Here is a 25,666-nt window from a genome sequence, read left to right on the forward strand (position 1 = left end):
TGAGTGAGAGAGATTAAAAAATGAGCAAGAACATCGGGAAATAAGATTGTCTTCTGAGCGTGGAGCTAATCTGAGTGGGATGTGGTCAGTGGAAGGAGCGATGCTAGGGACAGCGAGCACCGAGGACGGACAGTGGGTCAGGTATGGGCTTGCACAAGAGCGCAGCGGGAACAAGAGCAGCACTTTAATTTGAGGTTGTGCGTGGAGAAACATCACCTCTCCCTGTGAATCAGAGAGGCTAGAGAGGAGTTTTAGGCTTAGCAAATCCTTCGCCTGACTTCCTTACCGAGGAGCGCTGATTCCCGTATCAGACGCAGGAACTGGGCCGCAGACTCCCAGGAGCAAAGCACGACCCAGCCCAAGGCTGGCTGCTACCAGGGCAGCTCGCCCAGGGCTAGCAGAGCCCAGGGGCTGCGTGCCAGGCGCTGGCCACCCGCTCGCCCTTCTGAGCTTCCCCGCCTGGGAGCAGCCCGCACCATCGCGCTTCGCCCTAAATCACATCCCACTTCGGGCTGCGGATTCATGGGATTTTTGACAACCCTGGCTTACCAAAAACCTTTCCCCAAGCCCCAGGGCGACAAGCCCGCAGTGCCGCTGCCTCCCTTCCCTCCGCGACCACCCCCCCCCCCCCAGAGCCCCCCGACGTCGGCAGCGGCACGACGGGGACCCGACCTCCCCCAAACCTCCCCGACCGCCCCTATACCCTCCCCTCATCCCCCACACACCTCCCCCGGCCCCCCTCGTGCCCCCGGCCGCCGGGCGGAGCCCTCCCCGGGGCACCCCACAGCCCGGCCGCCCCTCGCCCTGCCTCCGCCCCGACGGGGCGGCCGCGGCCGGCGCCGCCCCACAGCCGGGCCGCCGGGCTATATAGGGCGGCGGGGAGCGGGGCGCAGCGCGGCGGAGCCATGGGCAACCGGGTGGCTCGGGGGGACTTCGAGTGGGTCTACACCGAGCAGCCCCACACGCAGCGCAGGAAGGAGATCCTGGGTACGTCGGGGGGGGGCTGGTCCCGGGTTGGGGTCCCGGAGCTGGAAGGGGGCTCTGGGGTTGTTCCCTCTCCGGAGGCAGCACGGCGAGATGCCCCCCGGCTTTAGTGCAGCAGGTGGAAGAGCACGGGGGAGCTTGTCTGCCTCTCCCAGACAACATGCTCCTGGAATTTCTTTCCACACAGTTTCCTCCTTCAGCTCGAACTGCTCCGCTTGTCAAGGCAGCGGGGCTTGGCTGGGAGCCCTCCTCAGTGCCAGATCTTTTTGGTGGCGGTGGCACAAATGGGGATGTGGGTGAGCTTGCCAGAGAGCAGCAGAATTCCCTGCTGCTTGCTTTGTCCTGGCAGTAAGGAGGTACAGCTACCTTGTTTTTTCCTGTTGTGCAGGCAGCATTTAACTGTACATATAAATATGTTGGCTTGGGGGATTTGGGGTTTTCTGAAGCTGAATTCTGAGAAGAACCAATAATTCTGAGTTCCTGCAGAATATTGCTGAGTATTTCCTGATTTTTTTTCCCTTTGGCATTTTATCGATAAAGAAGACTTTGACTCATTTTTCCTTCCCTCCGATCAGCAGGATAAAGTTGTTTAAAGATCCCTCATAAAGGAAGGGGCTGGGGCTTATGGCTGAGGGCTGGGCAGGGGCTGCGATAACCAGATGCCGTCTCTCAGCTCCTCTGCGCTCTCGTAGCTGAATCCAGGATGGGTCTAAGCTAGAAAAACATTTCCCATGTAGTTACAGTGGTGGCATATCCTGGTACAGGTTTGAATAGTATCCAGGAAAATAGCTATTATTTTACTCTGTAATAATGATAGAGAGTCAAATGATATCATTGTATAAAAATGTTGCCCTTTGGTGTCGTGCCGCTGATGCTTTTGGTGACGGGAGCAATGTTTTGGTGAGCTCTGGGTAGGAGAGTGTGTGGTGGGGCTCCCCCTGGCTAACCGCCTCCTTTCCACATCTTGCTTGGAGTGGAGTCTGCAGCCCGTGGTGAAAGGCGGTGCTGGAGTGCGTGGGCTGCCTTACCCTTGCCTTGGCAAACTCTTTTTTTGGGATCTATCAGCCTAATGCTTGCAGAGGCTTTGCCCCACACTTGTTTTGGGCTCAGAAAGAGCAGCTGGACTCAAGGTCTGTCTCCTTCCCTCCAGCGAGGGAGCAGGAGGAGCGGTGGGGAAGTGGAGATATGGACGAGCTGGGCAGAAAGGGTCACGAATCTAGTGTCATGAATGCCAAAACGCTGTCAAAAGTTATTGAAACTATCACGACATCCCGTGTGATATCGGTGTAATCACTGTCACCGTATTGCTCAGTGCCTGAGGGTCAGTAAACCCTGGTATTTAAAGTGTACTTGGCAAAGTATCTAGCGTCTGTTGAGCAGAGTACGATTCATGTACCTTTTATACATATGAACATTCACCCATAAATATCCCCGTACTTTACATTTTTGTGTACAGCATTGCTTTAGGGACAGAAGCATTCCATGCCGATAAAGGAAGTACTTCCTTCCCTGTAGGTTAATGATTTAGTAGTTAAGTACTGAAACTGGATTGTTTTCTGTTTAGGCTGTAGCTTTTGGAGATGTTGATCTCTCTCAGGCATGGCTACTTGGATTTTAATGCAAATGGAAAATTATCTATAAGGGAAGAAAATGCGGGGAGCTTAACAAACACATTAGGCAGCTTCTTTCCACAGACGCGCTATTTCCTTATGCTGCTTTCCCAACCTGTTTCTATGGAGTAACCGGGTTTCGTGTCCTGGTTTAATTGCTAGCAGCCCTGGTGCCTCTATGACTTTTGTTGGTGGTGATGATATATCTGAGTGACAAAAATGCCTCTGAGTTAGAGAGATCTTTTCAAGTACTGGTGGTTCAAGCTTTCTGGCCACAGCGGTTGCAGATTCCCAGGTAGCAGCCCTGGCATATTTGACCCAGGGGTGATCCTTGGGGCAGATGGTTATCCGCTGGGCAGGAGGGCTGTGTGCTGACTGGGCTGGCTGGAAGCTGGTTTATAGCAGGGCTCTGTTGCAACAGATGAGCCTACTAGGGGCAGGATTCCTAACTGATACAGTTACACCACCAAATAGATCCACATTTTGCACAAGGGAGAGGTAATGCATCTTTTTCTGTCCCTTACCTCTTTGTAGTATTTTCCTCCTAGCCTCTAGGTATTAAAACATAGCTTGTGCTTGGTACAGCCTAGGTGCCAGCTGCCTCTACGGTACTAAGGAGCTCATCTCCCAAGGTGGCACTTCAATCCTACTCTTAAACTCATGGTCATGTTACCCACATTTTTCAGTTTATTAGACCAAATTGTTTCATTGTTTCCCTCTAACCCTCCTCTTTATGAAAAGCCTGTTACTGTCTTGTGCCAGAACTGAGATTTGTGTAACGTTGTGGAAAGCTGTGTAAGGGAAAGACCTGGCTGAAAACTAACCCAGTGGAAGAAGGGCTTTCATCTGCTGTTGGAGGGAGAGACTAGGTGTATTGTAGAGGGGATATCTACTTCTAGTAGAATTAATATTTCAACATTAATGGCAGTAAGGGTCTATTGGATTAATTCGTGTAGTACTACGATCTTACGTAATCGGAAGTGTTGGTGTTTTTTTCTGTCGAGAGAAAATGAACAGACTTACTGCTCAGGTGCTGGTAACACCATAAGCACACAATGAATGGTTATTTCATCTGCAATCAGTTCTCCAAATGCAAGCAGTGAGCAATATGTTGTGGCATGGGAAGAAGGAGATCCTGTATGTACTGTGTGTTGGATCTAACTTCACAGATACTGTAGGTTGGTCAGAAGGTGCCTTGTCTCTCGGGTTCCTTAGAGAAGCATCTGTTTGCTGCTGAGGATGAGGGCTGAATCAGTGTTGCTCATGATAGACTGGGAGTAGCAGAGAATGATCTAACATCCAAGCATGATTATATACTTGGTTCTTTGGCAAGTTATTTTATAGCATAGATGGCGTAGATGCTTTATCCTGTAGGAATGCTGAGATATTAAACTGGGAGGGACAGAAAGGACACAAAGTAAAGGCCAGAATCCATTTTATTTTTGTGTTCAGCCAATTTCTGGGTATAATAGTTTCCAGACAATAGGAGTTTTGCTCATTTATTTACAGATTAGTTTAGTATTTCTTACAGATGACTCCTCTGCCTACTTAAACTTCACATTTATGAAAAGTCTGATAAATTGCACCCACTAAAATGTGCAAGATGCATATCTCAGTAGCATAAATCAAAGCTCTGAATTACACATGCTTCTGGCAAAGAAACTGAGCCTGTTTCCCCTTTATACTGCAGTACGTGGGCACGCTGCTGCCACTGATGTGCCTGTTCTCTGATCAGAGCATTCAGAATAGCTGCCGTCTCCGTGCTCATGCAAATTCCCTTTGGGGATCACCTCCAAAATAAATTGCACGAACAGAAAGACCATGTCCTGGGTGTTCGTGGTCTTCTGCTGACAACATATTACGAGAAACTGAAGGCTTCATCATGCTCCATGCTGCATGTTTTTGTTTGAGGTTGTTGGGAGCACTCTTTCTAACACTCCTATGTCCCTTTACTCCCAGCCAGCTAATAACCAAGCATAAACAAAGAGGTCATAGCTGCTGGACTAGTGGTGTGCTGACACCATCCACCTCTGTTATCAGCACCGTGGCACCACCGCAGCGCTTTGCCTCTGGTGGGCACTTCTGTGTGACCCAGCTCCCTTGGGCCTGGCAGTGCGAAGCAGCTCAGGTGCTCCTGAGGGGCAAGTAGAAGTCCGTGGGTAGTGGATATGTAAAACGTCTGAGTAATTAGTTGGGTCAAAAAGTCTCCTTATTAGTTTGCACGCTGGAGGGGGCAGGAGACGAGGGAAAGCAAAGCTTTTGTCATGCATGCTGTCCTCCGGGTGTGTCCTACCTGTGTCCTGGCTCATGTATGGTTTGAATTAGGTGCAACTCAAATGGGCCGTGCTGCTTGTGAGCGTGTTCACAGGCTGAGCTGCTAAAAAGCAAAACACTATCATGTCAGCAGTTATTTGCTTGTTTGTTTTTGGTACAAATATCTGCTCCGATATAAGATGTAGTGTGGTAGAGCCAACGCCCTGTGCCTGGTATCTCTTATTTGATCTGGCATGGGCTCATATCTAATAGAACATAGTCCAGGACAGCAGCATCACAGACTTTTTTTTCCCTCCTTTTTAACATGCCTTCTGAAAACATTATACGGAATAGTATGCCCACTGTGACTATACCTGTATGCTGCATTTGCGGTCAAAGTAAAGGAAGATGAAGAAATTAAATTCCTTCTCTTGGTGCTACTACCTCTCATGGATGTGAGCACTGCTGCTCCTTTAACTCCACCACTTCTGTGTTTCTGAACAGCTCCATCGTTTGCTCATGTCCAAATCTTGTGTCCAAATCATGTACAAATCTTGTACCAAAACGTGCAAATGCTAAGTATGTGGTGTCAAAGCAATGATGATTTGTGCCTGTTGCCCTCACTGAGGTCTAACTGGGTCTCTCCAGAGTTATCTTAAAACAAAGCTTTATCAGTGGGACCAGAGAATAAGTGAGGGTTCAGAACAAGGGATTTGTAGAATCATAGCATGGTTTGGGTTGGAAGAGACCTCTAAAGATCTTCTAGTCCACCCCCAGCATTGGCAGGGACATCTCTTGCTAGATCAGGTATTCACTGTCCCCTGAGGAGGAGAAACACCAGGAACTGGTGACTGCTTCTCTAGGAACAATTACTCCAGCCCTAACTGGGGATGGCTGTAGAACTATGCGGAGTGCTCCTGGACTCCCGGAAAGGTCCTCTGACTACATCTTTTTAAGCTTGATGTTCTTTGTCAGTGGTGTTTCAGAATGAGGCACACCTCTAGAAAGGTAACTGATGCTTACACACAACAGTGGAGTGATCTCTGCAATTGTTAATTTGGTAAACAAGTTGTTTCAGAATCATGAATGCTTTTGAAAATAAACTCTCAGCATTTTTTCTCTCTTGACTACTGTTCTTTTATCCACACTGTTGAACAAGTGGGAAGTGCCGTATTTCATCGTCCCGGTGAGTTTTCAGTTGCTCTGAGTTTATGGCATGGAGACTGCGGAGCTGGTTGGGTTGGGCAGAATTATTAACTACCGCTGCATACTGTGCTAAAGTGCTTGCACTGCTTTTTCACCGTGTGCTGACCTTGGAGACAGCAAAGTCACGTTTCTGCACTGCTGTACATCCACCCCAGTATGCCTGCTCTCCCACTGGCAGTGTGTTGGCTCTCTGGACAACTGGAAGCAGTGCATGGGGGTAAGCTGTCTGCTGGGCTGAGCTAACAAATCCCAGCAAGCTGGAGGCTGAAGCAGGTGCTGTGGAGACAGAGTAGCTGAAACTGTCCTGGTTGTACTCTGAAGGGCAAATCCTGGTCCTCTATGGTCACATAACTTTGTGTTTCTTCATTCCTTTTTCTCCCCTCTACCTAGAACGGCAGAATATTTGTTTGTTTTTCTCATGCTCCTGTTCCCCATCCATGACATGACTGTTGATAAAGAAGAGCTCACTATAAATTATATTTTATGACCATCTTCATATGCTCGCCCTGGCCCAGTGCTTGTCAGGAAGCAGTGGACTCTGGCCTTATAGAAACTGATCGTGTTAATAACGGAATAGTGCTTAGGAAGACAAAGAGAGGAGATTTGGGAAAGACCAGCGTGATGCAAATTCATATACATCTTAGTGTGAAACTCCAGCAGGCTCCAGAGGGAGAGTAAGTTTGGGAAGGGTCAGCATTCAACGTTCTGCATTTGCAGCCCTCCCAAAATGAAAGGTCTCAAGCAGACCACTCCACCGGTGGAGCTTTGAGCCTTCAGGAGCTTTGCAGCTGCACCTGTCAGCAGCCTCCTGCAAAGAGGAAGCAGTTATCAGTATTAATGATAAGCATGCACTGTTTCGGCTTAACTATTACACAAAAATTTACTGCTGGATAGAAATTTTATCACATTCAATTTAATATTAAACCCTAGCAAGTTACTTCATAGCTTTTTCATAGTCATTTGTGATGAATGCAAGCTGCCCGCATTGCTGCTTGCACACAGTGCTGCTGCTGGTTACTGCTCCGAACTCCCTTCTAGGTAAGCTGCAACAACAATAAATAGGTCAAAACTTTTGGTGTTCTCAAATTACAGCATAAAGCATTGCTTAGTCATTTTCCTGTCCACTTAATATATATATATTTTTTGATAGAAGTGACCTGATTTGGCCAGGCAGAACAGATTGGGCCATTTTGTATCTGTGCAACAGCTGGTGTGGTGGCTGCAGTAACTTCTCTCTACCAACTGCATGACTGAAAATTTGAGGTTGCTTGATTTACTAAAGGAATTTCTCACTTTTGGACAGAAACCCTTAAGGCGGACATTAAGCTATATACAAATATTTCTATAATGGACTTCCTGACAAGGTCATTATATGAAGTTATTTAAAGCAGGTATCCTGGCACTTTGTGTAAAACCTTTAGTACCTGTCTAGGTATGAGGGAACAATTTCTACCATGTTACCACTTCTCGTGTGAAAAAGTATAATTTCTAAAACTGAAAAAAAAAAAAGGACAAAAACAAAACAGTGAAAATAAAAATCTGGATTTTTAAAGAGATTTTTGTCAAAAAATTAGCGTAACTTGTGAATGTTGTGTTACTAGCGCTTTCCCACCTGCCTGAATACTTCTAATGATGGTTTTATCCCCTTGTCTGTACAAGGGGAAGAACCGAGGATATCCCTTCTCTCATCATCATCCATGACACTTAATCTTTGTCTCTTCACATCTGTCGAGCCTGGCTGCAGTTGACCAATCAGGCTCTAAGGTTGTTGGAATAGTTGCAGAGCATGACTGCATCAACCTGCTTCTTTAAGTCCTGCTGCAGACTCCTCAGGGTTCACTCCTACAAAAAACAACTCATTTGCATCCCTCACTCAGTGCCTGGCACTGCTTCCAAGGTCACATGAAGTTATGTTTATTGTCTCCAGTGTTTGTTTATAGTACATACAGCTGCACAGATGCGAATCGTCCTAACCTCATTTTATGGCATCGGTATCACAGTGATAGGCAGATGACATTTGATTTTCTATTCATAAAATGTGCCTATCAAATTTGTAGGGACACATTGTGTAACCTCAGGCTCCAGAATGAGTGACTTGTCCTACAGTCTTATCTATGAGAGCTGCAATTATTGATAAATGCAGAGTATGAGTAAAAACAGGGAGGTTGATGGGTGGGCAAAGGCCATTAAACTGGAAAAATTCCAGTGCAAGGTAGCACTGGGAGTGAGAAGTGGGGGGTTTGTAAGGAAGAGATGTGGGTGAAAGAGCAGCACCCAGAAGATAAGCTGGAATTCTTTATGTATATATATATGTATATATATATATTTGGTGGCCATCCAATTGATCTTTTACAAAGATTGGTAAGCTGGTCCTGTACTGACATGAGTCAGACCTGGAAAGTCTAATCCGTGTCCCTCTAATCCTGTATTGCAGTACTTGTGAGGCTGCATATGGGATTAGCTATGTGATTTTTCATGCCTCTTTCTGGTATGTGACTTGGGAACGCACTGATCAATGGAAACATAGGGAAAAAAAAATCTGTATCTTAAAAATTCCTGATAATATTACTTATTTTCTAGTGATGTTAGCATGTGCAAAGACTTGTGCACATTGTAAGCACTGGCAAACACTCACTTATGAAACTTTTCTTAATGCTACAATTGTCATGTAACCACAGAGTAAAACCAGGAGAGCCTGTTGCACAGCCCTCTTGCCCTGCTAGTATGTCTGAAACCAAGGTGTGGAAAGGATTACAAAGGAGGCACCTGTATCTCTCCTCTGCTGAAAATAGCATCTGGATTGGGCATAAAGAAAGAAAAGTGGAAAAACTTGACAAAAGATGCTTTTTGAGCTTACTTTAATGGTTATTAACATCATAATACTCATCCTCATGAGGGTGCATGGTGCCACTTGTTGACCATCAGGGTCATCCAATACATGTGCACACATGCACTGGACATGAAGCTGTAAGTGGGGATGGAACCCATGCATTAATAAAGTTTTTGCTGTAGTGGTAACTTTGCCCTGGAATTCCTATTTTATAAATCTAGAACCTCAAATTTAAGGTGACAAAAATAAAGAGCACCAGTGTTGATTGTTTACCTGTGAATTAATGAAATTTTCTCTGCATTTTTCTCCTTAGCAAAATATCCAGAGATCAAGACTCTGATGGGACCAGATCCACACTTGAAGTGGATTGTATCTGGAATGGTTTTTACGCAGTTTCTAGCATGCTATCTGGTGAAAGACTTATCTTGGAAATGGATTTTCTTCTGGGCTTATGCTTTTGGGGGTTGCATCAACCATTCACTGACACTAGCTATCCACGATATCTCACACAACGTCGCCTTTGGGAACAAGCAGGCCAAGTGGAACCGATGGTTTGCAATCTTTGCCAACCTGCCAGTCGGTATCCCTTACTCTGCCTCCTTCAAGAAATACCACATAGATCATCACCGGTACCTTGGTGGGGACAGTTTGGATGTGGACATTCCCACAGACTTTGAAGGCTGGTTCTTCTGTACGCCGCTTCGGAAACTGCTTTGGCTCTTCCTCCAGCCTTTCTTCTACAGTCTGAGACCGCTGTATGTGAACCCCAAAGCAATCACACGGATGGAAATTTTTAATGCCATTGTGCAGTTTTCTGTTGATCTTACCATTTACTACCTTTGGGGGCTCAAACCTGTTATTTACTTAATAGCAGGCACAATTCTTTGCATGGGTTTACATCCCATTTCTGGGCACTTCATAGCAGAACACTACATGTTTTTAAAAGGATACGAGACCTACTCTTATTACGGACCTCTGAACTGGCTCACCTTTAATGTAGGCTACCACATGGAGCACCACGACTTCCCCAGCATTCCTGGGTCCAAGTTGCCAGTGGTAAGTACAGCATGAGCACAGTTGACTGGATTTCTGGCTTCTAAACTGACGCAAAGCAGTCACTCTAAATCATAGATGATTCTTTTTTAGAGAAAGGAAAAAAGGAGAAAGCTTTCTGAATTTGTTTCTAATTCTTTCTTTTTAACCAGGGCATTGAGAGAAATGGCTGCCAAAGTGCTATAATATGTAGGTTATTTGGAGGAAACATGAACTGAGCCTCAGAGGGCTCGAGTAGTTGTGTGGTTTTGTTTGTTTGTTTGCATTATAAGATCCTCAAGCAATAGTCTAAATTTGTCTACTGCCTTTCTTCAGCTACCCAGTTTTGACTCTTGTTAAAGAGTCTTTAAAAGAGCAAAGGCCCATCTGAAGTGAGTCAGGAGGCAATCACCACTTGAAAATTGTCTAATGATCAATCTATGTATTAACTCTATTGTTTGATTAACATCAAACAAAAGTCTATTTTTGAGATGACATAATTGTTGGGGCGTGTTCCAGCTTGACACAAATAGCACTAGGAAATAAATCCCCACTCTACATGACTAGTTTTAGCTCTGCTGCCCCACCCACAGAAACTGAGGGTGCCTGGTCCATCAGAGGGAAAGCACCGTGGCTTTGCTCTTTCTAAAGTCGAGCCCCCTGTTGTTTACATTTTATCAGTTGTGGGAATCAAATTTGCAAAGCCCAGGTGTCTAGGAATGGTTTTGAGTCTACCACCAGGAATGTAGCTGCTCTTCTGGATTTTAATGTGAGGGTTCCTCGGCAGTTGTGCTCGCAGTGCCAAAGGTACGTGACTTTGAGTATTACTCCTACACATAGATCTTCTGGCATAGCAGGGAGGAAACCTCTTCTGCTGTTTAGGAGATACTGCAGCAACATCTTCCTGAGGAGGAGGCAGAGCTGAGGAGGCTGAAGCTCTGGAGCTGTGAGCTCCATGCTAGCACAGACACAACTTTTATGGCAAATTGAGTTTGGGAACTCTGCTTTATGGGTTAATCTTCCTCAAAAAAGGTTTAAAACAAGAAGCTATCCAGCCTGCAGTTCTGTTTAATGCCTCCCCTTGAGTGCCAGAGGCCTGTCCTGAAGAAGCTGGCTACTCCCAGTGGGGTTCAGGGCAGCCAGCGTTCACGTCAGGTTCTCCCATCGGGCACTCCTATTGCTGATACACCTGATAGCTCAGCTGGGAAATGCATGAGCTTAGCTTTAGTTACAAATGTTCAAACTTGTTAGATAGGCTTAGATACTTAGATTACTGAAATGTAAATACAACAAGAGAAAGAGGTTAAGCTCTGTATCTTACACAAGGGAGGTGAGTGACTAATTGAACTTGCTGGGACTGTTGCTCCAGACCTAAATGAGACCTGAAAAGCTCTTCCCCACCCACATCACAAATAGCTTAGCGTAATTTCTCGAGGCAGTGTAGCAGCTGGAAGTGTCTGCACTCCCGTGTAAAGAGGATGGAGTTATTAGTTGAATTTCATGGACTTGTTTTCATGTGTTTCTAGCTCTAGGGCAGCTGAGACTTGCCCTGCTGGTGGAGGAGATACCAGGCCTGTCAGTCATTTTTGCCTGATAGAACAATATGGAAAACTTGAATCTTTGACAAGTGAACATTTGCAAGTGAAAATCTATTATGAAAGGGGAACTCCTTTGTCAAAACAGCTGTTGTAGAAAACAGTTTGACCATTAAAACATTGTCTGTTCTTTACTGCAAATTGAGGACAAAAAACTTTGCCTCTTTGGTTGAAGGAGAGGGGACAAACTCTCTCTGAATTGCTTTAATGCATGAACTTCATAACAGGTAGAGGAGGAATCTCACCTTGCTTAAATGGTCAGCAGATTTTTCACTCAGCAAAGATGTATTTTTTCCACGCAGTCTTCAAGCACTCAAACGTTTAGTAATTGAATTGCTTGATTTGGATGACTTCTCATTTCTTCAAATATTGGCAAACAAAAAGTGGAAGAAAGTCTTTGTTCTTGCATGAAAGAGAGCAGGGGAGAAATAGGATCAGAAAATAACTGGATCTTAAGCTTGGAAAGTAACAGGATCTTCTGCTTGCTTATCAGAGAAGTAAATTTTGTCCTTTATTACAGGTGTCCTACCCAGTATGTTCTGAGTAATATGTTTGCCACTAGAAAGACCTTTACCCTGGGACTGTGAAAAAATTGAAATATAGTAAGCTGTGCCATAAGCTGCCAGAGAGTGACAGTGAGTGACATTAGTGTGCAGTAAGAACTTGTCCCGCTAGTATAATGAGAGATTACACAAGAGATCATGAAACTTTTCATTGTATGAAAGATCTCTTTAAAAAATACCTATAGACTTATGACCAGATTAGCCTTTGTGTGAAGCCTTAGAACAATAAAATTTCATTCTTCACCAAGTGAGTAAGAAGATGCATTCTTTATTATCTTAAGGACTGAACAGACTTACAGTGAGGGGAGACAGGAGAACCAGAAGGAACTCAGTACTCGTCCTACAAACAACAGTAAAAATTGCTGTGTTACCAGAGGCAAACAAGTTATTCATTAAGCTTGTGGGAAAAGTGGAAGACATGGTACGAAACCAGATTTATTAGACAGACAAGACTGGAAAACATGGTAGATGTACTCCTTCTGCACTGCAGGTTTCGTTAACCCTGTGATGGCCAGGGGGGCTAGCTTGAATTCTTCTTCCTCTTCAGTCAAGGAGTATGGAGGGAACTCCTGTACTCTGCTTTCTAGCACTCTGAACAATTTTCTTATCTCATGATAAGGATCTCTGACTCCTGGATTGCCTCAGGACAAAAGGTCTGTAACACTTGTGGTGAAATACTAGGTTGTATTTTACTTCCGTGTCTATCTGGTGCTGTGGAGCGGGATGGGGGCATTGCTGTGTGCTCTACAAACACAAAACCAGAAGCAAAGTTTCCACCCAAAAGATTCATTACTTACCTCCTTGATCTACTTGAAGGAAAGCACCAATATACCAGGTGCCAAGCGTTGGCTTATTGTGAACATTGATTTTGGGTTGTCCTTCCACAGTAGCTTTCATTCACTTCTAGCTGCTATCTCTAAGAAGGGAGGAAGAAGTTGAAGCAGACGGGCCTTTCCAGTGCAACAAGGAGAGCTTGGAAAGGGGAAGGCAGAGGCAGGATGTAGAAATACTTTGTCACAGTACCATCCTTTTTGAGATGATGGTAAGACTGGTTGCAAAAATTGCTACCTGGAAGAACTGCCATCCACAGGTCTTGTGCTGCACCCAGAATGCGACATGGGGGATGCCTTTTTTAGCCTACAGTATACTTCATAAAGATAGTTTGATGTTGCATTTAAAAGGGGGACTACATTTAAACGGAAAAAAAAAATCACTTCCTGCCTACTACTCTGGAAGGTAATGAGGAGTTCATTTTGTTTTGCATGTGGAGATGCTGAAACAAATGGTAATCCATAAGCTAGTTTTGTTGGGAACCTTTTTTGTGTACATCCATTGTAGAAGAGAAAATATATATATTTTTTCTTTTCCCTCCCATATACTAGTATAATGAAAACAAGCACCAAATATGCTTCCTTGTCATTTCCATAAAAAAAATCCTTCAGCTGTCCCCTCTACCTACATTCACAATTTTCTTCCTCTTCACCATTCCTTTGTCAAAAACATTTTATCATGGTTTATCTTTTCTCCCTGCTTTCTCTACGTCTCATGCAGTTTTCCTGCCTAGAGCACAGAGACCTTGCAAAAGGTGCAAGCTCTGCCTGCCTTCCTGCACGAAGTGCTGCTGAGCACAAAGCTAAACAGAGACAGGAGCAAAGAGCTACTGAGCTCTTGCCCCGCAGATGGGTAACCCACTCCAGTGCAAGCCCTGAGCCATCTCCTCTGGTTTCCAGAATGAACTTATTCAAAAAGAGATGGCACCATACCCTGTTGGGAGGTGTTAAACTGATATGCTTGGTGAGCAAGCAACTCCTCCATCCCTTGATGCTGGCAGGCTGCTTGCCAGCCAAGACTAGGCTGCCTGCTTCCAGAGTATGGTGTGCACGATCACAAAATTCACGCTTCCCAGTGGAAAGCTTCCTGGTGGCAAAACTGTTTTGTGGCAATTGGGGATGACATTTCTTGTTTATCACGAATGGGAATAATTTAATGTGGTTTTCACTTGGATAACAGCTACATTCCTTTGGAAAATAGGAAAACTATGGGATCTCCTCAAGTGCTCAGCCAGGGTAGCTGTGTACCATAGGAAGCTTTTGGGGATGGGGACCTGGGACATCCTTTGTGTCTGCATAGGGCCTCGCTGGTGACCTTTATTCACCAAGGAGCTTACAGTGTGAACAGTCCTTTCTCTTGTCCTCTCATCCTCTGGCTGTTTAGTTACCCAGCTGGGAAAGAGGAGGATGCAAACCCCAGATTAAGTCATTTCTTACTGTGGTTACAGGAGGAGAGCAAGGAATTAAATCTGCATCTGCAGAGCTCCTACCCAGTGCCTAGAAATCACCCTTTGTCCAGCTATTAACAAATGCATCCAAGGGGAAATGTTGGTGTTGTCTGCATCACACTGAAAATGAATCACCTCTGAAGTACAGACCAACACTTGAAAGCAGGATGTAGGAAATTATCAGGCAGTCATAGGTATTCGGTGGCAGGCATAATGAGACCTGAATTAAATCTCCCTCCTCCAACACAACACTACCATGCCACTGGCACAGGGAGTGCACGAGGGCTGAAGTACAGAAGTAAAAGATCATAACAAAACTTGTGTTACCCAACCAGCCTCGCAGCGAAGTGACTGCTAGGGAGCTGAGCTAACCACGTAACAGCAGTGAGCAGCGCTGGCTTGTAATTTACTCCAGGCCTCACCTGGAGTGCTGTGTCCAGTTCTGGGCTCCCCGGTACAAAAAAAAAGACAGGGATCTCCTGGAAAGAGTCCAACAGAGGGCCACAAAGGTGATATGGGGCCTGGAGCATCTCCCCTATGAGGAGAGGCTGAGAGACATGGGTCTGTTCAGCCTGGAGAAAAGAAGACTGAGAGGGGATCTCATCAATGTGTATAAATTCCTGAGGTGTGGGAGACAGAGGGATTTGGCCAACCTCTTTTCAGTGATTTGTGGGGACAGGACAAGGGGCAATGGCCACAAAATGGATCACGGGAAGTTCTGCACCAACATGCGAAAGAACTTCTTTCCAGGGAAGTGGTCACTGCACCGAGCCTGACTGAATTCAAGAAGAGATTGGACTGTGCACTTAGTCACATGGTCTGAACTTGGGTAGACCTGTGCGGTGTCAAGAGTTGGACTTGATGATCCTTAAGGGTCCCTTCCAACTCAGGATATTCTATGATTCTATGATTCTATGATTCTTCACGGTGAGGGTGACGGAGCACTGAGACAGGCTGCCCAGGGAGGTTGTGGAGTCTCCTTCTCTGGAGATATTCAAGGCCCATCTGGACACCTACCTGGGCAGCCTGCTCCAGGGAACCTGCTTTGGCAGGGGGATTGGACCCAATGATCTCTTGAGGTCCCTTCCAACCCCTACAAGTCTGTGACTCCGTGATAATTTTGCTCCGGCTGTGAATCTTACCTTTTCACAAAGTGCTGCGTTAAGACTACACCATTACATGGTGGATGCAGACTAGTCCCTCCTCCCAGAGGGCCATTTATGTGTAGCTCTAAATTTACAATTTCCCTGGAAGTCTTTGCTGGGCTCCTTGTAGCTGGCTCTGAAATTCTGCAGTGTTTTTAAAGAGAGAAGTCGTGCTGTCCAGCCAGACAAACTGCTTTAGCATGGAGCTTTGTCTGGGAAGTAGAGTTTTAATAAAACAATGCTCAGGTAGGTGTTTTTATTTTTTTGGTGAAATGTACTATAGATAACACTGATACCCAGGAATTCTCATAGTTCCCCAAACCTGCCAGGTCTGAAACCTCTGTCCTCTGGTTCTGACCTTGCTCCTCCTGCACCACCACCCACGGAAACATGCAATGCTTCTGCAGTGGCAACAGTTTTAAAACTTGTGGATTTGTAACAGGGATAAAACTTTGTGAAATTCAGGATCTACCCATGAGTTTTGCAGCATTTTTAACACTGGGCTGAAGAGAATAGACCACCCCTGGGATCTCCTCCGCCTGGAGGAGGCAGCCCTTGCAGGTTTGCAATGGGGGGAACAGAACGAAGGAAAAAAACAAAAACAAAAAAACAGGCAAGCATAGCCCAGGCTGTGTCACTGGCATTTTCTCGATTGCTATTTCTCTCCTCGACAGAACCCTCAGCAGACAAGTATTGCAAGCCTTGCTTAAATGCAGCGTGTTGGGTTGCTGGCAATTTGTAGGGTGGATTAGTCACCTCACTGCGGAGAGCTCTCCACCTCCCAAGTGAGAGAAATTTGGTTCTGACTGAAGGCAGAGGTCCATCATCTAGCACTGTGAGGCAGAACTTGCATCCAAACTCGAAGTATCTAAATGGATTTAAGTGTATCTTATTTGGCTGAACTTCAGGAACTTCAGGAACTCACAAGCAATAACAAGTAACTCCTGGTTAGGGCTGTGCTATCAGATCTGAAAAGTGAAATACACCTGACACCGTGCAGCTAAACAGCTTTTTATCTCTCTTGTTCTTCCAGGTGAAGAAGATTGCAGCAGAATATTATGATAACCTTCCCTATCACCAGTCCTGGATTCGAGTCCTGTGGGACTTTGTTTTTGATGACAGTATCAGTCCCTATTCAAGGGTTAAGAGAAAATGCAAGCTGGCAAAAGAAGATTAACGGACTAGCTCCAGCTAGGAGCTGCACTGGTATTTGGTTTGCTTGTTTGAGTGGTTTGAGTGTTGTGTGGGAGGAGAAGGATGCTCCTTTGTGCTGACATGGCGTTGCTACGTGCTCCCTAGACCAAGAGGATAAGTGCCTAAGTTGGATGCACTATTTTAGATACTATTTTGCTAATACTTTTAAATAAAGGATATTTGTATATGTAACCTTGAGAAACTATGCTAGAGCAAGCTGCACTTACATGAATCTTGGTCTAGACTTTAAGTTAACTTCCTGGGACAAGCTTTTCCCAGGGCTTCAAATGGAGAATATTTGGTGTGTGTGTGTGTGTGTGTGCAGCTGAGGGCAGGTTTCTCTTCGTGCCAGATGTGATGTAGATGCTTTGCATGCACAGGACCATGGAAGCAGGGATGACTGGCGTGCAGTAGCAAATGATACTCTAGAAGAGAACACAAGGGTGCCTGTAGCTCACACTTCTGTCTAATCCAGTGTCTGATGTCTGACAATGGCTGGTGGTAGAGATTTTGTATATGAAATGTAATATGTATGTATTTTTGTACATTTGGATCATTATTTTAGTAGCTGCTGTTTGTCCTTTATTCCAGAACTTTGTTTAAAACTTTTCTCAAACCATTTCTGTTCTTAGGATCTAATATTCAATGTAGTTACGTGGCAGGGATGAATTGTGGAGACTCAGCACATGATACTCGCTCTTCCCTGCACTCTGGAAAGCTGACTACTAATTTCTGTCCTTACCAAGTGCTTAAAGGAGAACAGATCTATAAAGGTCCTCTAACAACCTGACAGCTTAATCCCTCTAATGGTTTTGACTGTTTTTTCTTCTGGAAACCCATGTACATTACAAAGGGAAGGATTATTTTACAGTCATGTTGATCCCTCAGAGTACACTGTTAGGCCTGGGAAGCCCGATTTTCCCAATAAACTCAGTTTTGTCCCTCCCTCCTGCAGCCCTGGATCCAGTGAGTCATTCTGGTGCAGTCTTCTGGACTTGCGTGAGCCGGGCACAACAGGCAGCTGAGGTAGCCTGTGGCAATTTGGGTTCCTCCACCTACATTTTCCTTTTCCTGCAGTTTCCTCATTCCTCTGGTTTTGGCAGTCAGGTCAATAGCCAGGCTTGCTCAGCAGTGCAGGATCCTCTGTGACGCAGGGGCTGAGCACCAGTTTGTTCACAGATCCTGGCTTGGTCCCTGGGTTGGGCTTCTGGAAGAGCAGAGGAAGCGCAGATTTCTTCTGCCACTTCTCTGAAGTGTGCCTTTTCCCCAAAAAAGAAGCTTTGGTAATGGAAGCCCCCATCAGCTTCTTTGTGTCAGCGCTCATGTCAGGGAGCTTGGCTTTTTTATTAATTTACTCCAGTGCTGCTGGCACGTTGTCATCATGTATTCAGCTTCCCTTGTCCTTAGCAAGCTGTTGCTCAACTCTCTTAGCCAATTTAGCAAGCTAATATAAAAACCATAATAAAGATTATGCTGTGTTCCTCAATCTGACTTTTGTACTTCTCCTCCATGGGGAGTGACCTTTCTCCGGTTCCCTTCGCTGTTCCGTGATGCAGTCACCTTCGTGATCTGCACATTACCGGCCTAGCCTGACACAGAGGCTCTGGTATAACCCGGGGGGAAGTAACCAAAATTGTCAGCCGCTTCTGACCCTGCCTCCCATCAGCATTTCAGTTGTGGTCCCACCTTGCTGTGCCACAGTGCCCCTGCTCGCTGCAGGGACTGGGAGCTGCTGGAAATGCTGGTGCCTGCGGGTGTGCGGGGCAAGCTGAGCTTCCATGAGTGTGGCTGCTGCTGGAGAAGGTTGGGGTCTTGTCCTCCCTGTGGCCACTTGTTCACTTGTTTTTTGTAACCACAGAGCAAATGGGACTGGGTTAGGAGAACGTAGGGGCTGGGTATGGTTTTATTCTCTTCACTTAAAAATTAATCCAAATCCCCTTCATTGTGTGGCCATGCAAAAAGAGGAGAAATGATGGACAAGTAGCTGTGTGGTTGGTCAGGGAGACGGTCAATGCTCTTTCAGGTTTCTGATGCTCTAAAATGGCCCTGGCTGCTGTGTGGCAGCAGAACCTCCACAGCCCGGAGGGGCGCCCTGCCCTACGGCAGGAACAGGCAAACTGCAGCAGGTGCTGTGAGGGGGAAATCCTCTGGCAGTGCCACAACTGCAACCACCTCCTGGTGCCTTCCTGTCACCAGAGCCACCAAAACACCGGCTTTGACCCCTGCTAATCCTGAGCTGTGCTTGGAAGCAGCGTGGGGCATCAGCTGGAACCGGGCGGAGCCCCGGGCCTCTCCTTGCTGCTGTCCCCTGTCCCTGGGACACGGCTGGGTGTAGAGCAGGGTGAGCGCCTGGCGGGGGGATGAGGTGTCACTGCTTGTCCCCGTGCACCTCGGGGCTCTGCTCCCACTAAGCGGCCCTGTGCAGACTTCAGTTTGTTGTCTCAATCACAGGAGGCCTGTGGAGATAGCAGAGGGTAAGAAAAGCTCATGTTCAGCAGGTTGCTGATGTTAACGTAGGGGCACACCGCATCCAGGCCTCACACAGCCCGAGTGGCAGCAGTTTTTGCTGACCTTAGGCACAACGCAATGCTCTGAGGCAAAACACAAACCGTGGCAGTTCCTCAAACATCTTCAACCTTAAATAGAGTTTCACGGAGCAGTTGTGACCACCTGCAAGGCAGCAGTCTAGGAAAGTACCTGCCGTTGTCAGGTGTGCCGCTAAATGGGTTTATAATTAAGGAACACCTCAGCTGTTGTGTGAGATTTATGCAGCTGACTATAATAATCTTCACCGTTACTGGTGCCTGGCTGTGTTCTTCCCACCAGAAAGTCTCTTCCTCCTGGTCCTGGGGCTGCAGTGTTGTGTTGCACATCAGTGTCCTTCAGCTTTATCTCCCACACGGACTTCTGTCCCAGTGTGCTAAGCCAGCCAAGTGGGAAGCCGGCACTAAACAGCCAGCGCAAATCAGGCCTGGAGCTTGTGTTTGAAATAAGTTTAAATTTCTCCCATATTCCCATATTTAATCTACAGTATAGCTAGAAAGAAAGAAAAAAAAAAAAAAGAAAAAAGAAAAAAAAAAAAGAAGGGTTCTGAAAGACAAATGGCTTTTTCAGCTTTGAAGGCTGCTGAAGCATAACCACGGGCTCTCCATGCCAAAGCAGATAAAAGTTTATAAGTAACTGCGAGCCCGCCCTGCCCCTGCCTGCCTGGGTGTCCTGTTGCTTGTAGGCAGTCACACAGATCCCCAGGACGGTGTAGGTTGGCAGGGCCTTTGGGGGGCACCTGGTCCTCCCTTGCTCAAGCAGGGCCACCCAGAGCAGGCTGCCCAGTCCGTCCTGCCCCACTGCTCTGCGAGGTCTGGGGGCAGCCACTGCCTCTTGAGGGCTCTGCTCCTGAAGCAGCTCCTGGGACGTGGCCTTCAACACCAAATCTTCAGGAAGGCCTGAAGCAAGGCAGGGGGCTTGAGAAATGCTGGGCTGACTTCAATAGCTGAACTCCGATTGCTTCTTCCATTTACACAAAGCTGTGGAGAAGATGGTATTGCGTCTGCTGCCTTGTAAATCTTGCGCTGAACCAAGTCGAGCAGAAATTCCCAAGATTGCACTAAAGAATGGGAAGAATGGCACTAAAGAAAAAAAAAAAAAGTGTGACCTGATATAGATACAAGTGGGTGTGTGCTATTAAGTGCTCAGCCGTGCCGATGCAGCATCCTGTACTCAGATATGAGACTTCACTTTCCGTGAAATAAAGCTCATCAAAGGCTGCACAGCGTTAACAGATGAAACGTGTGAAATATTAACAAGTGCCACCCCTAAGCCTCTAGTTCAGAGGTGTTGCACCAGTGATTTCAGCACTGCCCTAATGCCTTCGGTAGCCTTGCTCCAGATGAACAACCCCCTTTTATTTACTAGGAGCTCTTACACGTGCAGGTGATGGGACTGGTACATTTTTGTTGTTGTTGTTTTGTGTTTTTATTTTTTTACTGATGGCAGGAGATGCAGCAGGACAGTGGTGGCCTGTGATGAGCCATAAGCCACTGACCTTCACTGACCAGCAATAAGTCACTGAGGTTTCTGCACGTGCTCTCCGTTCCTGCTCCGTGGCACTGCAGCTGCAGGGCGAGTCTTCATTGCCTTCCTCCCATCCTCCCTGTGCCAGCAAGGAAACACATTCAAGTGGCATTGAGGTGGGGAAACTGAAGCGATTAATGAAACAAACAAAGGCAGGGCCATGTGGACAATAAACAGTTTATTACCAATATGAACACAGATACTGTGATGCACTGACGTACCATTTTTTTATATTGTGATAACTCTGAGACAAAGAATTTGTTGGCTGACAACTAACATGTCTCTGTTTTCTTCTGGTGATGCCACAATACATTTCTGTTGGCAAAGGATCTTCATTTACATTGCAGACTACTAGTAAAATTACTTTGAAGTCATCTATCAAAAGCAAATGATTCACGTGTGTTCTTATCTACTACTAAAAAGAAAGGTAATACATTTAAATAAGCAAATACAAAATACAAAAAAGGCTGACAAATCCAATGTGCAGTGTCAGATGAAATCTAAAAAATCCAGAAATTTAAAATTTAATATTCTTTAGATTAAGACTTTTAAAATGAAGCGAATCCAAGGCAGCAGCAAGCTTCAAAGTGTGCTGAGTCTGCTAATAAAAAGGGTATAAGAACAAAGACAGTGCCGGTGTCCTCTCTCACCATCTTGCGTGACCTTGGTACACTTAGAAATGATCCGCTCTTCCTAGCATTCTTAGTACCGTCCAAATGCTTTGCAGTCATTATGTTGTACTGATCCTACTCAACTCCTGCCGTATGGCTAGAAAACCAAACCACAAAGTTAGTGCATAACGTCATGCCCAGCGCGCGGAGAACGCTAAGTACAGAGGGTGCAGAACGTACGCGCCGGTAAAAGGATGAGTGGAGGGTAAACGGATGGTAAGGGTAAGCAGTCAGCTGTTTGCTTGCAAACTGCAGTAGTGGCTTAAGAAGTTGCATCTGTGATTTATAATGGATGTCTTATTTTGCACTGGAATGAACCGGGGAGTCTCTGAGGGCCAAGCTGCTGGGGCGGTAGCGTACAGGTAAGGGCGTTCTCACCCCAAACTGCCCAGCTGATGGTGGGCACGTGGTGCTAGGGCAAGGGGAGGGGGCATGGGTTTAGCTGTTTCACAGTCTCCTCTATTTCCCCTTCTGTATGAAGCTAAGATGGGGAGTGCAGGGCGTGGGCATGGACCTACCTTCACATGCCCTAACGCAGGCATCAAGTAGGTATTTTGCTGTGCGTGTCAGTAATAGCGTTATTATGCTGCCTTATGACGGCCTTGAAAAATACTTTTTGTCATCAACTGCAGAGCAATTTATAAAAAAAATGTGGATACTTTTAGTACAAGCTGTTGCACTTTTCACTGAGTTGGAAAAGTACATGGCTATTCAGATTGAGTGAAGGGCTGAAACAGATTTTTGAGCATGGGAGGCCTACGGAGGATGCTTGGGAAGGATTTCCAGGTAGGTACCTTTGTGCCCTCCTGCTTGGCAGGCTAGTTAAAAGTGATTTCACGCTCCCTGACTGTGATCAACTGATGTGCCTTGGGTTACGGGCTGGCCATTTCTCCCAGTCCCACCTCTGAGAAGCACAGGCCGGTGAATTTCTCACAAGTTGGGGTGAAAATGCTTGTCAACAGCATAAAAATAAAGGATGTGAGTACAGTGTCACAATCAAAGATCAGTTAAGGTAGATGCATGGCCTTCTGTTGTGTACATAAATCAGAGCTGCTCAGGCAAGTCTGAGAACACCAGGGAACTCCCTGCCGTGCCTATCATCTTATCTACAGGAAATTAGTCATAAAGGTGAGAAAAATAATAATTTTTCTCTTTCTTACCATCAATTATCTCCTCTTTCACTTTGTGTAACTCTCTTACAACTTCCTCCAATATTTCCTGATGAGACAAAACACAAGTCAGCTGCTCAGAATCTCCTTCTAACCGGTGGAAGAAAACGCAAGTTTAACACGGTTGTGCTGTGCCCCCGCCTCTGCTGGTGCTCGGAGCCTAGCGCTGCTTTCAGCCAGGGCTGCAGAAGAGGCTGGCATATTTATTTGCACGTTTCTGTACAGGCATCTTGCTCGAATAGCAGTGAGACTGTGCTCTCGTGCCGCTCACCAGCTACCCCTTCTCTAAGCACCTAGTTGTAGAGGAAATCGGCAGACTGAACAGCTGTTTTGCTCGTACAGCGCATGCATGGGGGAAAATGGGTAGCTCGCCAAATCCGAGTGCCAAGGACCTTTCGACTCACCTGTTTCATTCGATCAAAATCTAAGGCATCCATAGCCACGTCGTTGCTGCTGCTCACTGGCTTCATCCTTGAAAAAGGGAAGAAGAGGACAAAAAAACAGCCCGTTAGTTGCTTGCAGTGCTTTCCCAGCCATACCCACCTGCTGACCCCGGCCCTCGGGGAGGCTGCTCCTGGACTGCCCACATCATGGAGAGTGCACGCCAAGGCTGAGCCCAAACTTAATTTGGACTCTTTTTTTGAGGGTGAGGGGGACTCAATAATTTTAAACTAGAAAATACTGAAAGGACTTAACAATATACGTTATTACAGAATTTGCAGTGTAGATACCAGCATCCTTGTCTTGGCACCTAGGCTTTAATCAGTTGCTAAAAAAACAGTAGCATACAGGTTAGCAAAAGATGATTGGAAAAAGAATAGCCCAATAATCCTTTCCTTGGAAGACCTGGCTTGAGCTGAGCTTGCTGATAACACTGTGCAGCACCGGCACTTTGTCTAGACCCCAAACCAACCGCAATCTGCCCTTACTGCCTGATACACGTGAGTATTACCAGTCTTCCAGGACTGTATTCGTCCACAAGCTGACCTCTGCTGATGGCTGACGAAGGACCATAGGGAAGCTGAAGCTGTGAGACTTTCCATTTTAACCAGTAACTCTAAAACATCTCAGAAAGGAATCATGCTAAGTAATTCAGAGAGAAGATTTCAAATAACTTTGCCATCATCTTTGGGCCCATGCTGGCTGAGATCCTGCCACCTCTGTGGAAACACTTGGTCTTGTAGCCTTTTCTTGAGAAACCCTTCATATTTTTGCTACCATCTCACAACTAGGTTAGCAGTTAAGACAGATACAAATGCCATTAAACTGGTCAGCAAGGAAACAGGCCATTGCTGAGAGCTTCTGCAACGTGCCCTACTCCCCCTGCAAAAGTCAGATGAGCAGCAAACACTGAGAACTACTTCCAGGCGTTCAACTAGAAATGGAGTTTTCCCTCTGAACCTCTCCAAGATGGAATGGCATTGTAGAAGAGAGATGGCAAAAGCTTGGTGGCTGCTTTAAATAGCCTATATTTCATTTCTGTTTGCAAGAAGAATGAATAGTCTTTTCTATGCCAACTGGAAACACACGTATTTCCTACGGCCAAGGTGTCCCACTGGTTTTAGGAGAGCTGACTACATTTTGTCCTAGTAACACTGGTTCATACTTTAGTTTTTGTGCACGATATGTTCTAGCATCTGTAACTGCAAGGACGTTCAGATAGATGCCATTGGCAATTTTCTGTATACTGTTCGCACTGTAGTCAAGTAACAGTGCAAAACAAGGGGCATCTCTTTGCAGTAAGTGCTAACCACACACGAGTCCCTGTTCCACCTCCTCCTTCAACGTATCCACCCATCTCAGTGCTCAGCACCGCAGTCACACAAGGTGTTCCTGGGCCAGCCCCGAAAGGCAATCTCTCTTTAGCTGTGCAACACCAAACCTTAATCTCAATCTCTGTGATGACCCTGCTGCGTGGCTGCTGGGACTGCTGGATTCCTGCTTCAGGTTTCTCAGCTTTTGACACTTGCCAGCTTTTGTACCCTGTATTTCTGAATGCCAGTCTGGTGGCTGGCGCTTTCCACAGCTCAGTGTTACAAAGTTTTACTCTCCCCCTTTCTCATGCATCTGCTGCAGTTGCACAGACGGGGGAATAACCACCCTTCTCCAGGTTGTAGGCTCTTCGGATCATTTCTGTCATTGATTTTGGATTTCTGCTGAGGTTGGACAAGGAAAACTTCCCCTGTCAGCAGGGTCATCCTGAGCCTACCGCAAACCAGTGCTCCCAAACCTCCCTTCCACTTGGCACAGCACCCTGCCAGCCCCTGCCTGATAAGCACTGTGTGATTAATTCCTGTGATGCCCATGCCCACCTGAGCAGGGGGCTTTTTCTGTGGAACAAGGCTTTCCCTCAACACACTCAACCATCACCCTGTTCCCACTTTGTGCAGCGACAGACAGAGCAGACTGTAACAGAGTGAGTACAAACACAACAGAAGACGAGCGCCAGTGCTGAATGATGGGATTTGCCAAAGGACAAGCCAAGACGGTTAAGAAGCCGGGCTGTTAGCCAGTACCTAGAAGACACGTGGGATTGTGTGGGGCTCTTAGCTTCACAGCTCTTCACCACTGATGGATTTCTACAGCAATGGAATGAAACGAGACATGAGTTGTGCAGGTGCCACGGGGACAGCGTGACCATCCCAACTACTAGCCAGCCACGGGGACAAGTTCTAGCCAGCTCACCTAGACAGTAATGAAGATACAGGCTTTTCAACAGAATTGCTCCTTTCCCATGGCTTCTTCCCAGAGTCTGTAAAAAAGAAATCGAAATGTTACTGTTTATTGTTTTTTTTTCTTCTCTATCAATAAAAAAAATCCTGAAATTGCTTGTTTTATACAACTGCTTTCATTCAGTGGGGGTGAGTGACTTAGAAAGATCCAGGAAAGCAGGAGTGCTGGATGAGGGTGGTTGCCTACATTACAGAGAAAGCACTGGCAAAGATCTGCTCAGTGATCCTTTTAATTAGGGACCAGACACTTAAATGATACTAAAAAGGCATGGAATTGGAACGGTACAAAGAAAAGCACAAATCCCTGATAGCAAGAAATACAGGCTAATTGCT

At 46.1% G+C, this 25,666-nt stretch overlaps 2 protein-coding genes across 7 annotated transcripts in view; one reads left to right on the forward strand and one right to left on the reverse strand.

Annotated features, from left to right (window-relative positions):
* The first annotated feature begins 862 nt into the window (after positions 1-862).
* On the forward strand, positions 863-18,176 carry DEGS2 (delta 4-desaturase, sphingolipid 2). Its single transcript, XM_068682773.1, has 3 exons — positions 863-987; positions 9,197-9,939; positions 16,530-18,176. Exons 1-3 carry the CDS (start codon positions 906-908, stop codon positions 16,671-16,673), a joined length of 969 nt encoding a protein of 322 aa, XP_068538874.1. The 5' UTR covers positions 863-905; the 3' UTR covers positions 16,674-18,176.
* Positions 18,177-20,920: 2,744 nt separating this feature from the next.
* EVL (Enah/Vasp-like) overlaps positions 20,921-25,666 on the reverse strand; it is a 141,228-nt gene continuing 136,482 nt past the window's right edge. For 5 of the 6 annotated variants that reach the window (XM_068682779.1, XM_068682776.1, XM_068682778.1 and 2 more), the window contains exons 10-14: positions 25,287-25,353; positions 25,118-25,180; positions 23,006-23,072; positions 22,593-22,650; positions 20,921-21,529 (exon numbers count right to left, since the gene is read on the reverse strand). In XM_068682779.1, coding sequence (XP_068538880.1) covers positions 21,492-21,529; positions 22,593-22,650; positions 23,006-23,072; positions 25,118-25,180; positions 25,287-25,353 — 293 coding nt within the window. In that variant the 3' untranslated portion in view covers positions 20,921-21,491. The remainder of the gene's footprint in view (positions 21,530-22,592; positions 22,651-23,005; positions 23,073-25,117; positions 25,181-25,286; positions 25,354-25,666) is intronic. The other variant, XM_068682775.1, reaches the window with a different exon arrangement.

Source organism: Anas acuta, chromosome 5 (assembly GCF_963932015.1).
Source record: "Anas acuta chromosome 5, bAnaAcu1.1, whole genome shotgun sequence".
Classification (NCBI taxonomy): domain Eukaryota; kingdom Metazoa; phylum Chordata; class Aves; order Anseriformes; family Anatidae; genus Anas; species Anas acuta.

Bases quoted from the DNA above. Each gene is read 5' to 3' on its own strand.
- DEGS2 (XM_068682773.1), top strand. From the start codon at position 906: ATGGGCAACCGGGTGGCTCGGGGGGACTTCGAGTGGGTCTACACCGAG. The intron at 988-9,196 runs GTACGTCGGGGG...TTTTCTCCTTAG, and splicing joins GCGCAGGAAGGAGATCCTGG to CAAAATATCCAGAGATCAAG. The intron at 9,940-16,529 runs GTAAGTACAGCA...TTGTTCTTCCAG, and splicing joins CTGGGTCCAAGTTGCCAGTG to GTGAAGAAGATTGCAGCAGA.